Below are 14,663 nucleotides of genomic sequence, written 5' to 3' on the forward strand. Positions count from 1 at the left end.
CAAAGACCCTTGATAAAGCAGTGTTTGATTTTTTAATTCATTATTTTTGAAAACTTACATTTATTACTGATAAAAATAGTGGAATATTTTACTTTGGAAAATTGAATCACAGTCAAGTAATTGCCTGCAAGGCTTCACTTGGCACTCCAGCACTGCCATCTTGCTCTCCACTTGCTTGGATGAGTGGAGCTCCAACAACACTCAAGAGGCCTGACACCATCCAGGACAAAGCAGCCCCGCTTGATTGCTACCCCTTCCACAAACATTCAAACTTTTCACCACCAATAAACAGTGGCAGCCATGTGTACCATCTACACGATGCACTGCAGTAACTCACCAAGGTTCCTTAGACAGCACCTTCCAAACCCACGGCCCCTACGATCTAGAAGGATAAGAGCAGCAGGCACATGGGAACACCATCACCTGGAAGTTCCTCTCCAAGTCACTCACCATCCTGACTTGGAAATTTATCGCTGTTCCTTCACTGTCGCTGGGGAAAATTCCACAGATTCCCTCCCTAACAGCACAGTGCATGTACCTGCATCTCAGGGTTTACAGCGATTCAAGAAGGCAACTCATCACCAGGGCAACTAGGGATGGGCAATAAATGCTGCTGTAACCAGCGACGCCCACATCCCTTAAATTAATTTTCAAAAATCACTGGAGCCACATTGGCCTAATCTTGGCCCTTTCGACATCACATCTACATACTGCCCCTTGGTGACATCACCAGAAAACACAATGTAAGGTTCTATATGTATGCGGACGACTCAAGGTCTATCTCAACACCTTCTCTCTTGAACCCTCTGCCCCGGATTTGTCACCCAGCTTATTCAACATCCAGTACTGGATGAGCAAATATTTCCAATGTCTAAATATTGAGAAGATCGGAGCCCCACTACAAACCCCAGCCCCTGGCCTGGTCGCCGAGACCACCTCAAAGAACAAAGAACAAAGAAATGTACAGCACAGGAACAGGCCCTTCGGCCTTCCAAGCCCGTGCCGACCATGCTGCCCGACTAAACTACAATCTTCCAGCACAACAACGCTCGACTTTGACCCTACCTCAGCTCATCTGCTGTTGACATCCCCATCCATGTTTTGGATACTGCTAGATCTTATCACCACCTTTGAGCTGGAACAACAACCTGAAACATTTCTCTGTCCACACATGTTGTTTGACCTGCTGAGTATTACCAGCAGCTTCTGTTTTTTTATTTCTCATACCCCGATCCCTGCACTGTGCTCGCTGACCTACATTGATTGGTTCCTGGTCCAACAATGCCTCAATTTTAAAACTCTCATCTTCCGTTTTCAAATCTCTCCATGGCCTTATCCTCCCTCAATCTCTCTACCACTTCCAGCCCTACAAACCTTTGAGATATCAGCACTCTTCCAATTCTGGCATCTTGGGAATCCTCAATGTTAAATTGCTCCGCCATTGGCGGCTGAGCTTTTCGCTGCCTTGGCTGTAAGCTCTTGAATTCCGTCCCTAAATATCTCCATCTCTCTAGCCCTTTCTCCCTCTTCTAAGATACTTCTCAAACTCTATCGTTTAGACCAAGCTTTTAGTCATGGCCTGAATCATCCGAAGAGTGGCAGTCAGCATCGGATTTTTTTGCTGAGAGCAAGTTCCACATTTCTGGCCCAGACCTCCGATCCCGGCTTCTTCACAAATGAGGAGCGTACATAAACTCCAACTATTTCTTCATTGGTAGAATCATCTTGGGAAGAGAAGCCACACCCCTATTTTACAGCATTAGCTGCCGTTTTCTGGTAAATAAAGAGTTTCAAAGGCGCAAAGCTTGTGTTAATTGTGTTATTCCCAGTCCTGTTTTTCATGGTAGAAAATATCATTTTCAGAAATAGTGGGCGGAATTCACCCAGCCCCGCGCCGCGCTGGAGAATCTCCGCAACCATGCCACGCCGCCGACACGCGGAGAATTGGCGCCATTGGCGCCGGTGTGTTTGGCGCGGCGCCAGTCGCGGGCCGCTCTACACGATCGGGCCACTGATTGTCCGGCCCGGATGGGCCGAGCAGCCGCTCTAAAAAGGATGTCCCGCCGGCGCCGTCCACATCTGGTCGCAGCCGGCGGGAACTCTGCGCGCAGGGTCGGGGGGCTGCCTGTGGGAGGGGGGAGGGGGGCTCCGACCCGGGGCGGCCTCTGATGGGGCCTGGCCTTCGATCGGGGCCCACCGATCGGCGGGTCGACCTCTCGCTCCTCAGGCCTATTTTCTTACGCACCGGCCCCATAACTCCCGCGCCATGTTGTGTCGGGGCCGGTGCATTGAGGGAGGCCACCGCACATGCGCTGGTTGGCACTAGCGCCACTGCACATGTCCTCGTTGACGCTGGGGCCACTGCGGATCCCGCGGCTCACAGTTCGCGCCGGGATGGGAGGCTGGAGTGGCGTGAACCGCTCCAGCGCCGTGCTGGCCCCCAGTAGGGGCCAGAACCGGTACTCCCAGTGGCCCGTTCACGCCATCGTGAAATGCGACGGCGTTTCCGACGACGTGGACACTCTGCCACCGAATGGGAGAATCCCGCCCAGTATTTGCAATTATTAATTATCCCGTGGCTGACATTTCTAAATTATATTACTTGCAATTTTTTCACAGTAACTTCATTGCAGTGTTAATGTAAGCCTACTTGTGACAATAAAGATTATTATTATAATTTAATAATCTTTGAATGAACATGCTGAAACTGAGCAAAATACTTGTAGGTTTAAGATCGACTCCGAAACTGCATAGCCTCATGTCATTGGCAGTGTTGATACCCCTGTCCTCACCCCTCACCCCCACTACACCACTGACAGAGCTCAGTGCGACTTATGCAACTCTCAATTGGTGAGCATTCAATAAGGGCCTTTTAATGGGTGGAGTGGGTGGATCTACTCCTGAAAAACCAGATGATGAATGATAGAACTGGAGCCAATCTTTACACACTTGTATATTTATTTACAGAGTTACACATCACAAGCAAACACTTCGTAACCCAGCAACCACAGTTTTAAATTCCAGTGGATGCTGGGATCTAAAACAAAAACAGAAAATGCTGGACAATCTCAGCAGGTCTCACAGCATCTGTGTCGAGAGAGAAGGGAGCTAACATTTAGAGTCTGGATGACTCTGTCAAAGCTGGAGAGAACTGGAACGAGGATGAGAGTTATACTGTTGTGAGGTGGGGCGGGGGGGGGGGGGGGGATTGCGTGGAGCAGTGGGACTGCCTAGAGGGCCAGTGATAGGTGGAGATTGACAAAGATGTCATGGACAAAACGACAGAGAGAATGTAAATGGCGATCATGACTAAGAAGGGTGCTGAAGGTAGCTACATTAAAAGATCAGAATGTGTTAATGAAGAACAAACGTAAACAGTGTGTTCAAGGGCAATTTGAAATGGTACCTAGTGGGGTGGGGTGAGGGCAGGGGATCGATGGAAGAAATGAAAATAAATTGATAGAAATAAAAATGGGATGAAGGTGAAGGAGAGAGTTCACAGTCTGAAGTTGTTGAATTCGATCTTAAGTTCAGAAGGCTGTAGCGTGCCTAATCGGAAGATGAGATGCTGTTCCTGTCATAATATACACCAGTATATCATGGTGCAGACACACACACACACTGATGGACATGCAGTGGGACCAATCGGCATACACAATACCGCAGCCAATCACCAGTGAGAGCACACGCACTATAAAGACAGGGGACAGGAGAGTTCCCGCTCATTCTAGTAGCAGCCAGCTCGGAGCACAGAGCTCACAGCCTGCAACTCAGACATTCACCATGTGCTGAGTGCATCACCTAGTTAGGACTAGGCAAGGGTCAACAAGGGGCTGGTTTAGCACACTGGGCTAAATCGCTGGCTTTTAAAGCAGACCAAGGCAGGCCAGCAGCACGGTTCGATTCCGTACCAGCCTCCCCGAACAGGCGCCGGAATGTGGCGATTAGGGGCTTTTCACAGTAACTTCATTGAAGCCTACTCGTGACAATAAGCGATTTTCATTTCATTTTCATTTCATTTCATTTCAACAGTTAAAGCTGGCTGTGGCAGCTGAACAAGCAGTTACCTACCCCCAAACCGAGTCCGATTCCGACTTCCCGCAGACCAGTGAAAACGAGGACCCGAGGGAGCCTTTTCGAGTCGCATTTACCCACAGTTCAAGTATGTTAATATAGTTAACCTTATAATAAAATAAGTTGCACCACTTCCAGTGTTGGTGACCTATTTGTGAACCAGAACACCCAACACATCATGGTACAAGGAGTGGTTGCATACTAGCACTTCTGAGACCACCTGCAACTAATCATCATTCCGGCATCCTGAAGTATGGAGAACATCAACCCGCCGCCGCCGCTCCGCATCGCCGGCACCTCAGCGTACAGTGACAACCAGCAACGATACCCAGGCAAGATGTTCAAGATCCGGGTTCCGCAGCAGCTCCACTGCCACGGCGATCTCCGCGAAAACTGGGGGGCATTCTGGAAAAAGTTTGAAATCTTTCTGCTGGCAGCCGAACTAGAAGACCTGGCCGATCCTGAAAAAACAGAGCTTCTCCTCACCATCGCCGGTGCCAGAACAAAAGAAATCTTTTAAAAATTCAAGTTCTCCAAGGGGCAAAACAGGAGCGACTTCCAGGCAGTCCTGGACAAATTTGGCAAATACTGTGAGGAAAACATATTCCAACCAGCAAGAAAAGGTAAGAGAAGCGCCAGTACTCACCTTGAGGCCGAAATCCCTGAGCAGAGAACGATTTTGGTCGGTGGCCATCTTTCTAAAGGGACTGCACTTGTGCAGTTGCGCGACGCCACACATGCGCAATCACGAAAACGACCATTAGTAAAGGAACAGCGATCTGCGCATATGCAAACGCCTCCCACATGCTACGTCACGCGCGTCATGACGTCAGAGGCCCTGGACCACGCCCATTTAAAGGGGCAACGTTCCAAATCAAAGAAAAAATCTTTTAAAGCTGTAAAGCAACCTTCCTTCACCTGGAATGACGGCACAATGCCTCAAATTGAACCAGGAAATAAAATAAACCTCCGAAGAACCCTGCAACAAGCAGTTACCTACCCCCAAACCGAGTCCGATTCCGACTTCCCGCAGACCAGTGACAACGAGGACCCGAGGGAGCCTTTTCGAGTCGCTGTTATAACAAAGAACAGGCTGTCCCCGAATCAAAACCACCAGCCGCTGTCAGTGCACAGCATTGAGCCAGGCAACGAGTGGTATGCCACCCTGACGGTCAACCGATCCCAGATACGATTCCGCCTGGACACTGGTGCTTCCGCTAATCTCCTAGCGTGGTCAGACTTTCAGACCCTTGGGGTTAAACCAACCATTCTTCCGTCGACCTGCCAACTACTGGACTACAATGGCAACGTCATTCCTGCTACCGGTTCATGCCAACTTGAAGTGACGCACAACTCACAAAAAGCCATCCTTCCCTTCGAGATTGTGGGCTCCTCGAAGGACTCTCTGCTAGGCGCACAGGCGTGCAAACTCCTAAATCTCGTTCAACGAGTACACTCTCTCCAGAGGACACGTCTGCCTTCCAGGATGCGGACTTCAGGGCGCAACTCAATGCCATCATCGACCAGCACCGTGACGTTTTCGAAGGCATGGGCACGCTTCATATACACTTACAAAATCCTGCTCAAACAAGACGCCACGCCTGTGGTTCATGCACCTCGCAGAGTCCCAGCACCCCTCAAGGACCGCCTCAAGCAGCAGCTGCAGGACCTCCAGGACCAAGGAGTGCTCTCCAGAGTGACGGAACCAACCAACTGGGTGTGCGTAAAGAAGCCCTCCGGCGAGCTCTGGATCTGCATTGACCCAAAGGATCTGAATCGCAACATAATGAGGGAGCATTACCCTATCCCCAAGCGCGAGGAGATCACGTGCAAGATGGCTCGGGCCAACATCTTCACCAAACTTGATGCCTCGAAAGGATTCTGGCAAATTCAACTAGACAGGTCCAGCAGATAGCTGTGTACCTTTAATACCCCGTTTGGCAGATACTGCTACAACAGGATGCCGTTTGGGATTATATCGGCTTCAGAAGTATTCCACCGGATCATGGAGCAAATGATGGAGGGCATTGAGGGTGTGCGCGTCTATGTTGACGACATCATCATTTGGTCCACCACCCCGCAGGAGCATATCAGTCGCCTCCAGCGCGTTTTCAAACGAATACGGGACCAAGGCCTTCGCTTCAACAGAGCCAAGTGTTCCTTCGGCCAGACGAAACTCAAGTTCCTAGGGGACCACATCTCCCGGTTGGGTATGCGGCCGGATGCGGACAAGGTGGCGGCCATCACGGCCATGCAGAAGCCAGCGGATAAGAAGGCAGTCCTCCAATTTTTGGGCATGGTCAACTTCCTGGGGAAGTTCATCCCCAACCTCGCCTCCCATACCACAGCTCTCCGGAACCTGGTCAGGAAGACGACAGACTTCCAATGGCTTCCCGCCCACAAGCGCGAATGGGAGGAGCTTAAGACCAAGCTTACCACGGCCCCGGTATTGGCATTTTTTGATCCCACGAAGGAAACAAAAATTTCACCGGATGCCAGCCAATCCGGCATTGGGGCGGTGCTCCTGCAACGCGATAAGGCCTCATCATGGGCCCCCGTTGCATATGCGTCACGGGACAGCGCTACGCGCAGATCGAAAAGGAGTGCCTGGGCCTGTTGACTGGGGTCGACAAATTTCATGATTACGTGTACGGCCTCCCCCAATTCACTGTCGAGACCGACCATCGCCCGCTGATCAACATTATACAAAAATACCTGAATAATATGACCCCTCGCCTCCAGCGCATTCTGCTTAAACTCTGGTGGTACGATTTCCAGCTCCTATACACGCCGGGCAAGGACCTGATCATAGCCAACGCTCTGTGCAGGGCAGTCAACACCCTGTGTGACCCAGAGGGGTTCGTCTGCCAGGTTGACGCCCATGTAGCCTTCATGGCCTCCAATCTGCCGGCCACGGATGAACGCCTTGTCCACATTCGCCGCGAGACTGGGGCTGACTCCGTATTACAGCGTGTCATGCGTCACATGACGGACGGGTGGCTCAAGGGCCAATGCCCATAGTTCTACAATATCAGAGACGATCTGGCAGTAGTCGATGGTGTCCTCCTCAAGCTGGACTGCATCTTGATCCCGTACAGCATGCGCCAGCTCGTTTTGGAACAGCTACACGAGGGCCATCTTGGCGTGGAGAAGTGCCGACGGAGGGCCCGCGAGGCTGTGTACTGGCCCGGCATCAATGAGGACATCGCCAACACAGTGCTCAACTGCCCCACCTGTCAGCGGTTCCCGCCGGCCCAACCACGTGAGACCCTACAGCCCCATGAGTTGGTCAGGTCCCCTTGGTCTAAGGTAAGTGTTGACCTGTTCCATGCGCTCGGCAGGGACTATGTTCTGATTGTAGACTATTTTTCGAACTACCCAGAGGTCGTATGCCTGCACGACATCACATCGTGCCTGCAAGGAGACCTTTGCTCGTCACGGCATTCCACTCACTGTGATGTCGGACAATGGCCCCTGCTTCGCGAGTCAGGAATGGTCCAACTTTGCCAGCAGGTACAACTTTGTGCATGTGACATCCAGTCCCCTGCACCCCCAATCCAATGGCAAAGCGGAAAAGGGCGTCCACATTGTCAAACGGCTCCTCTGCAAGACTATGTCAGAGATGGACCATGTGAAGGTGATAGAGGTGGAAATTGGAAGTGAAATAGATTTTTAAAAAATCACATCCAGTTGGGAACATGAAGCAGCGCCGCAGTTTTAGTCTGTTTCCATTTTAAGGGGGCTCAGGAGAATGTCCAGTTAATGCTCACCACCTGCATACATTTATTTCCTTCCTAACCATTTACACCCAATACAAATCATCATGATGACAGCATTTATAATCAAAGGAGTGAAAGGGAAAGAGAAATATGTGAGTCATGATGCAGTGGGAATTGTAGACAGAGTCGATGGATGGAAGGCTGGTTTGCGTGATGGATTGGGCTACACTCACAACCTTTTGTAGTTTCCTGTGGTCTCGGGCAGAGCAGGATCCATACCAAGCTGTGATACAACCAGAAAGAATGCTTTCTATGGTGCATCTGTAAAAGTTGGTGAGAGTTGTAGCTGACATGCCAAATTTCCTTCGTCTTCTGAGAAAGTAGCGTCATTGGTGGGCTTTCTTAACTATAGGGTCGGCATGGGGGGACCAGGGCAGGTTGTTGGTGATCTGGACACCTAAACACTTGAAGCTCTCGACCCTTTCTACTTCGTTCCCATTGATGTAGACAGAGGCATGTTCTCCTCTACGCTTCCTGAAGTCAATGACAATCTCCTTCGTTTTGTTGACATTGAGGGAGAGATTATTGTCGTCGCACCAGTTCACCAGATTCTCTATCTCATTCCTGTACTCTGTCTCGTCATTGTTTGAAATCCGACCCACTATGGTGGTGTCATCAGCAAATTTGAAAATCGAGTTGGAGGGGAATTTGGCCTCACAGTCATAGATGTACAAGGAGTACAGTAGGGGGCTGAGGATGCAGCCTTGTGGGGCACCGGTGTTGAGGATGATCGTGGAGGAAGTGTTGTTGCTTATCCCTACTGATTGTGTTCTGTGGGTTAAGAAGTTTAGGATCCAGTCACAGAGGGAGGAGCTGAGGCCCAGGCCATGGAGTTTGGAGATGAGTTTCGTCAATAGTGTTGAAGGCTGAGCTGTAGTCAATAAATAGGAGCCTGACATAGGTGTCTTTGTTATCTAGGTGTTCCAGGGTAGAGTGCAGGGCCATGGAGATGGCGTCTGCTGTGGACCTGTTGCAGCAGTAGGCGAACTGTAGTGGATCAAGGCAATCCAGGAGGCTGGAGTTGATTCGTGCCATGACTAACCATTCGAAGCACTTCATGATGATGGATGTCAGAGCAACTGGACAATCATCATTAAGGCACGCTGCTTGGCTTTTCATTGCTACAGGGATGATGGTCGTCATCTTGAAGCAGATAGGGACCTCAGATTGTTGTAAAGAGAGGTTGAAGATGTTGCGAATACCCCCGCCAGCTGATCCGCGCAAGACCTGAGTGCTCGTCCAGGTACCCCATCCGGGCCAGTGGCTTTCCGTGGGTTGACCTTCGAGAAGGCTGCTCTGACATCTGCAATGGTGACCTTGGATACAAGTTCATCCGAGGCTTCTGGGGTGGAGAGCACGCTCTCGCTGACCTCTTGCTCAAAGCGGGCATAGAATGCGTTGAGCTCATCAGTGAGGGGTGTGTTGGAGCCGGCGATTTTACATGCCTTCATCTTGTAGCCCGTTATGTCTTGCAGACCATGCCATAGTTGGCGGGGGTCCGTGGGGCTAGCCTGGGACTCGAGCTTGGTCCGGTACTGTCTTTTGGCATCTTTGATCGATTTCCTTAATTAGATCATATCTGGCTTCCTTGTATAGGTTAGGGTCGCCTGACTTGAACGCCTCAGACCTAGACTTCAGCAAGCAGTGGATATCCCTGTTCATCCAGGGCTTCCGGTTGGGAAACACCTGGATTTGCTTCTTTTGCACACAGTCTTCTACACACTTACTAATGAAGTCAGTTACTGTAGTGGCGTACTCGTTCAGGCTGGTCGCAGAGTTTTAAAATACTGACCAGTCCACTGACTCTAAGCAGTCCCGTAGGAGATCATCCAATTCCTCAGACCAACAATGCACGACTTTCTTTGATGGATTCTCCCGCTTCAGTTTTTGCTTATAAGCTGGGAGCAGGAGCACAGCTCTGGTAGATAGGTTGCGAATGGCAGAATTGAATTGAAATATTTTCTCAAACGAAGATGACAATTGATTGGAATAAAGCGAAACATGGAGGATATTTTGTAGAAACTGTATATCAGCAATTTTCAAAGTCTTGAAGCAAATAAGTAATTGGTGAGCATTGTCAAAAGAGCCTGCGCCTGCACACATTCATATAGCTTTCTTCTGTAACAGCACAATAGGATAGATTTACAACACACTTTGTTAGGATGGGTTATGTGCCATAAAAACTCCAGGGTCCCAGGTTTGATTCCCGGCTTGGGTCACTGTCTGTGCGGAGTCTGCACGTTCTCCCCGTGTCTGCGTGGGTTTCCTCCGGGTGCTCTGGTTTCCTCCCACAGTCCAAAGATGTGCAGGTTAGGTGGATTGGCCATGTTAAATTGCCCTTAGTGTTCAAAAAAAGGTTAGGAGGGGTATTGGGTTACAGGGATAGGGTGGAAGTGAGGGCTTAAGTGGGTTGGTGCAGACTCGATGGGCCGAATGGCCTCCTTCTGCACTGTATGTTCTATGTCGACAGTGCAGAAAAGGCCCTTTGACCCATCTCATCTGTGCCAGTCAAAAACAATCACCTAACTATTCTAATCCCATTTTTCAGCACCTTGCCCACAACCTTGTATAGCCTTGGCATTGCAAATGCACATCTAAATACTTCTCAAATGTAATGAAGGTCTCTGCCTCTGCTACCAATTCAGGCAGTGAATTCCAGACTACCATCACTCTCTGAGTGAAAAGGTTTTTCCTCAAATCCCCTCGAAACTTCCTGTCCCTTACCTTAAATCTATGCCCCCTGGTCGTTGATCCATCTATCAAAGGGAAACATTTCTTCCTGTCTACTCTATCTGTACCCCTCATAATTTTATACATCTCAATCATCCCCCCTCAGTCTCCTCTGCTCCAAGGAAAACAACCCCACTCTAACCAATCTCTCTTCATAGTATAGCATAGGCAGCATCAATAGGGAGAGACAACAGAGTTAACCGATTCAAGTCCGTTTGGCTCCATCAGAACTAAAGAAAGGGAGAAATGTGTTAGATGTTAAACTGTAGCTGTGGGATTTAGTGCTATCATGGTTGTGTTGTAATTCACCGACTGACCACCAGGAGTCTCATTAGTTTATAAGTGAATGTTAGAGTCAGGTGACCTCAGACTGACTAGGGAGCTGGGAGAGAGGTTGCTTGTGCATGATCATACTGTTAATCATCTGTTGTTTTATATATACTTGACCCACAGCTAATGTTAATAAATCATTTATAGCTTTAGCTACAAGTGTTCTTGTAATATAAATAGGTCATCTGACAAAAACGTTACATTGGGAGACAGCATTACCTCCATGTCCCAGCCCTTTCAGCAGAGCTATGTAGTCCAACCCCAGCACCTGGTTGATATCAGCATCATCTGAAAGAAGCAGGAGCTTCTCAGTGGCATCTTGAAACAGCAGGTTTCTCCCGTTGAAGCCGGCCGAGCTGAATAATTGGAATCGTCGCGACTGCTTTCCATTTCTCCCAAAGAGATGCTGCAATAAGCACCGAGCTATTAGCTCCAAACCTAGTTCCTGAACATTAACTGTGACAGAACAAGGATCTTACTTCTGGAACATCTTCTGATCAAGTCTCAATTACTTCAGTTCTGTGGAGAAACTGGAGTATCCCTTCTCAGAGGGGAGGAATTTAGGGAGAGATTGAGGCGTTCAAAACCATATGGAGTTTTGATGGAGTAAATGAGGAGAAATTGGCAGGAAGGTAACCCAAAAATACAGATTTAAATTAATTATTACAAAAAAAAACAGTAGGGGGAGGTTGAGAATTTTTTATTTTATTTTTCTTTCTTTCTTTATATTTAATAAAATTAATGTACCCAATTTTTCTTGTGATTAAGGGACAGTTTAGTGTGGCTAATCCACCTACCCTGCACATATTTGGGTTGTGGGGAAGAGACCACGCAGACACAGGGAAAATGTGTAAACTCCACACGGACGGTGACCCGGGCCGGGATCAAACCCGGGTCCTCCGTACCATGAGGCAGCAGTGCTAACCACTGTGCCGCCCCAGAACCAGATTCAACAGTAACTTGAAAAACAGAAATTGGACACACACTTAAAAAATGAAATCTGCAGGGTTTGGGGAAGAAGGGATTAATTGGATACTTCTTACAAAGAGCTAAGGCAGGCATGATGGGTCAAATAGCCTCCTTTTGTGCTAGAAGATTCTATGGGTATAAAATCTGTACATGGTGCTATGCAGCTGACATTGACTCCCACAGGAAAGAGAGTATCACAAGCCACGACCTGCATAGGTTTCCTCAATGATATTAACATTGCTTGCTGTAGGAGTGGGTTGTCCAAGTAGTCGTGGTGTCTACTTCCAGGAAACCCAAGTATACTTCGGGCAGCATGGTAGCACAAGTGATTAGCACTGTGGCTTCACAGCACCAGGGTTCCAGGTTAGATTCCCTGCTGGGTCACTGTCTGTGCGGAGTCTGCACGTTCTCCCCGTGTCTGCGTGGGTTTCCTCCGGGTGCTCCGGTTTCCTCCCACAGTCCAAAGACGTGCAGGTTAGGTGGATTGGCCATGATAAAAGTGCCCTTAATGACCAAAAAAGGTTAGGAGGGGTTATTGGGTTACGGGGATAGGGTGGAAGTGAGGTCTTAAGTGGGTTGGTGCAGACTCGATGGGCCGAATGGCCTCCTTCTGCACTGTATGTTCTATGTACTCCAAGTAAAGCATTACACAGCTTCAAAACAACTTTACCTCAAATTATTTTATTAAGTGTAGTGGCCATGGAAAATACCAGACGTTAGCATCCAAAAGCTCAATGAGTTAGTATCAAATTGATGAATGACTGAGCAAATGGGGCGACGGGCTTAATTTTGGATTGTCCCAGCAGGGAAATGCACAGATCGAATGGGATACCCTTTCCGCAGGAGTCTCTTCCAATATTGTTTACCCCTTTTCTCAGGGACTCCCTGCAAACTATTTGCTGGAGTCCCAACAGATTATCCAGAGACCTCTACCCAATGAGATTCTGATGTGCTGCAAAAGTCTAGGATTCTAATTTTTCCGGTTTATCCTACTCCAAGAAATTTAAACATTTATGCTAACTTATTAACTTTGTTAGGAGTTTGATACAAACATGTTAAGTATTGTGATGTTGTCGGGGCATGGGATTGCAATAGGTGGGTGCAGTTCTCTCAGTTCTAGAACTCACAATTGTTAAGATACAATATAGAGACAAATGTTTATTTACAGGTCTTCAGACACTCACCAAAGCAGAAAAAGGAAATGAACACCTAACTCAAGCCTAACTGTGCACACACAGTTCTGCAACCTCACCAACTCCACCTTTTCCTCATTCACGGCTCAGTGCTCTGCTTATATAGTCTGATCAGGCTGCACAGCTGATCCTGGTTGCACTGATTCCTCATCAGTCTGACATGTGACCACTTGTGGCCATCTTTGTGGGGGAAGCTGTTCAGACACTGGAGGAGAATGTGAAGGAAATACTACGCCTCCAACACACAGCCCCTGGTGCCACCGCTGTATTTACTTAATAATATCACATAATGTGATTCTCAAAATTGGCAATGTCATTTTATGACTGTTCCCAGCTGAAGCAGAATCAACAGCGACAACAACTTGCATTTATATAGCACTTTTAACATAGTAAAACATCCCACTGTGCTTCTTGTCATGTGAGGGTACCTTTAAGACATGATGTTTAAGCAATGTACCTTTAAGAAAACAGTGATGTCATAGAATGGGTGGGGCTCAGCTCAGTTCAGCCATTTTTGCAGTCGGTGTTTTGCAGGTTTTTAGTTTCAGTTTTGAAAAGAACCTGGCTGGTTTTGCTGAGAGCAGCTAAAAAAGAACCTGGCTGGTTTTGCTAAGAGCAGTTTAAAAGTGCCTGGCTGTTTTGCTGTGAGCTGATTAAAAAGTAGAAAGCCAGGTTTGAGGGTGTGTCTGTGGGTTTCCAGAGAGCTGCATGAAGAAAAGCAAGGTGCTGGAGCAGAAATCAACCAAGCTAATATATCTCTGCCATTCTACAGAAACTATATATATTCTTGATGAGAAAATGGAGACCTGTACATATGCAGGCGGATGAAAAGTGGGCAGAAGTTCATCAAGTAGTATTGCCGGTAGGGTATAGAAAGGGGGTGTTGCGAGTTGCACATGAGGTACTAGTGGGCGGTCATTTGGGAATAAGGAAAACTCAAGCTAAAATTCGGAAACTTTTTTATTGGCCTGGACTACATAAAGATGTAGTTAAATTTTGTCAATCATGTCACACATGTCAAGGGATAGGGAAACCTCAAGCAGTGATAAAACCAGCGCCCTTAATACCCATTCCAGCATTTGAGGAACCTTTTACAAGGATCCTAATCGATTGTGTAGGACCGCTTCCTAAAACAAAAAGTGGGAATCAATATCTTTTGACTGTAATGGATGTGTCTACTAGGTTTCCAGAGCTCATTCCAGTATGTAATATTACAGCTAAAAGGATTGTGGAGGAGTTACTTAAATTCTTTACTAGATATGGACTACCCATAGAAATTCAATCGGATCAAGGATCAAATTTTACCTCAAAGTTATTCAAAGAAGTTATGGATAGCTTAGGAATAAAACAATTTAAATCAACTGCGTACCATCCAGAATGGCTGGGAGCGTTAGAAAGGTGGCATCAGACATTAAAGACAACGTTGAGGGCGTATTGTCAAGATTATCCAGAATATTGGAATAAAGGAATTCCATTCGTATTGTTTGCAATTAGGGATGCACCTAATGAGTCTACCAAATTTAGTCCTTTTGAACTAACTTTTGGTCATGAGGTAAGAGGACCACTTAAATTGATTGAGGAAAAATTG

At 47.9% G+C, this 14,663-nt stretch overlaps 1 protein-coding gene across 1 annotated transcript in view; it reads right to left on the reverse strand.

The window, feature by feature from the left end:
- sxph (saxiphilin) overlaps window positions 1-14,663 on the reverse strand; it is a 364,013-nt gene that overhangs the window by 55,505 nt on the left and 293,845 nt on the right. Inside the window, exon 8 of the mRNA XM_072498706.1 lies at window positions 11,133-11,319. Within this exon, the coding sequence (XP_072354807.1) occupies window positions 11,133-11,319 (187 nt within the window). The remainder of the gene's footprint in view (window positions 1-11,132; window positions 11,320-14,663) is intronic.

This window comes from Scyliorhinus torazame, chromosome 1, assembly GCF_047496885.1.
Source record: "Scyliorhinus torazame isolate Kashiwa2021f chromosome 1, sScyTor2.1, whole genome shotgun sequence".
NCBI lineage: Eukaryota > Metazoa > Chordata > Chondrichthyes > Carcharhiniformes > Scyliorhinidae > Scyliorhinus > Scyliorhinus torazame.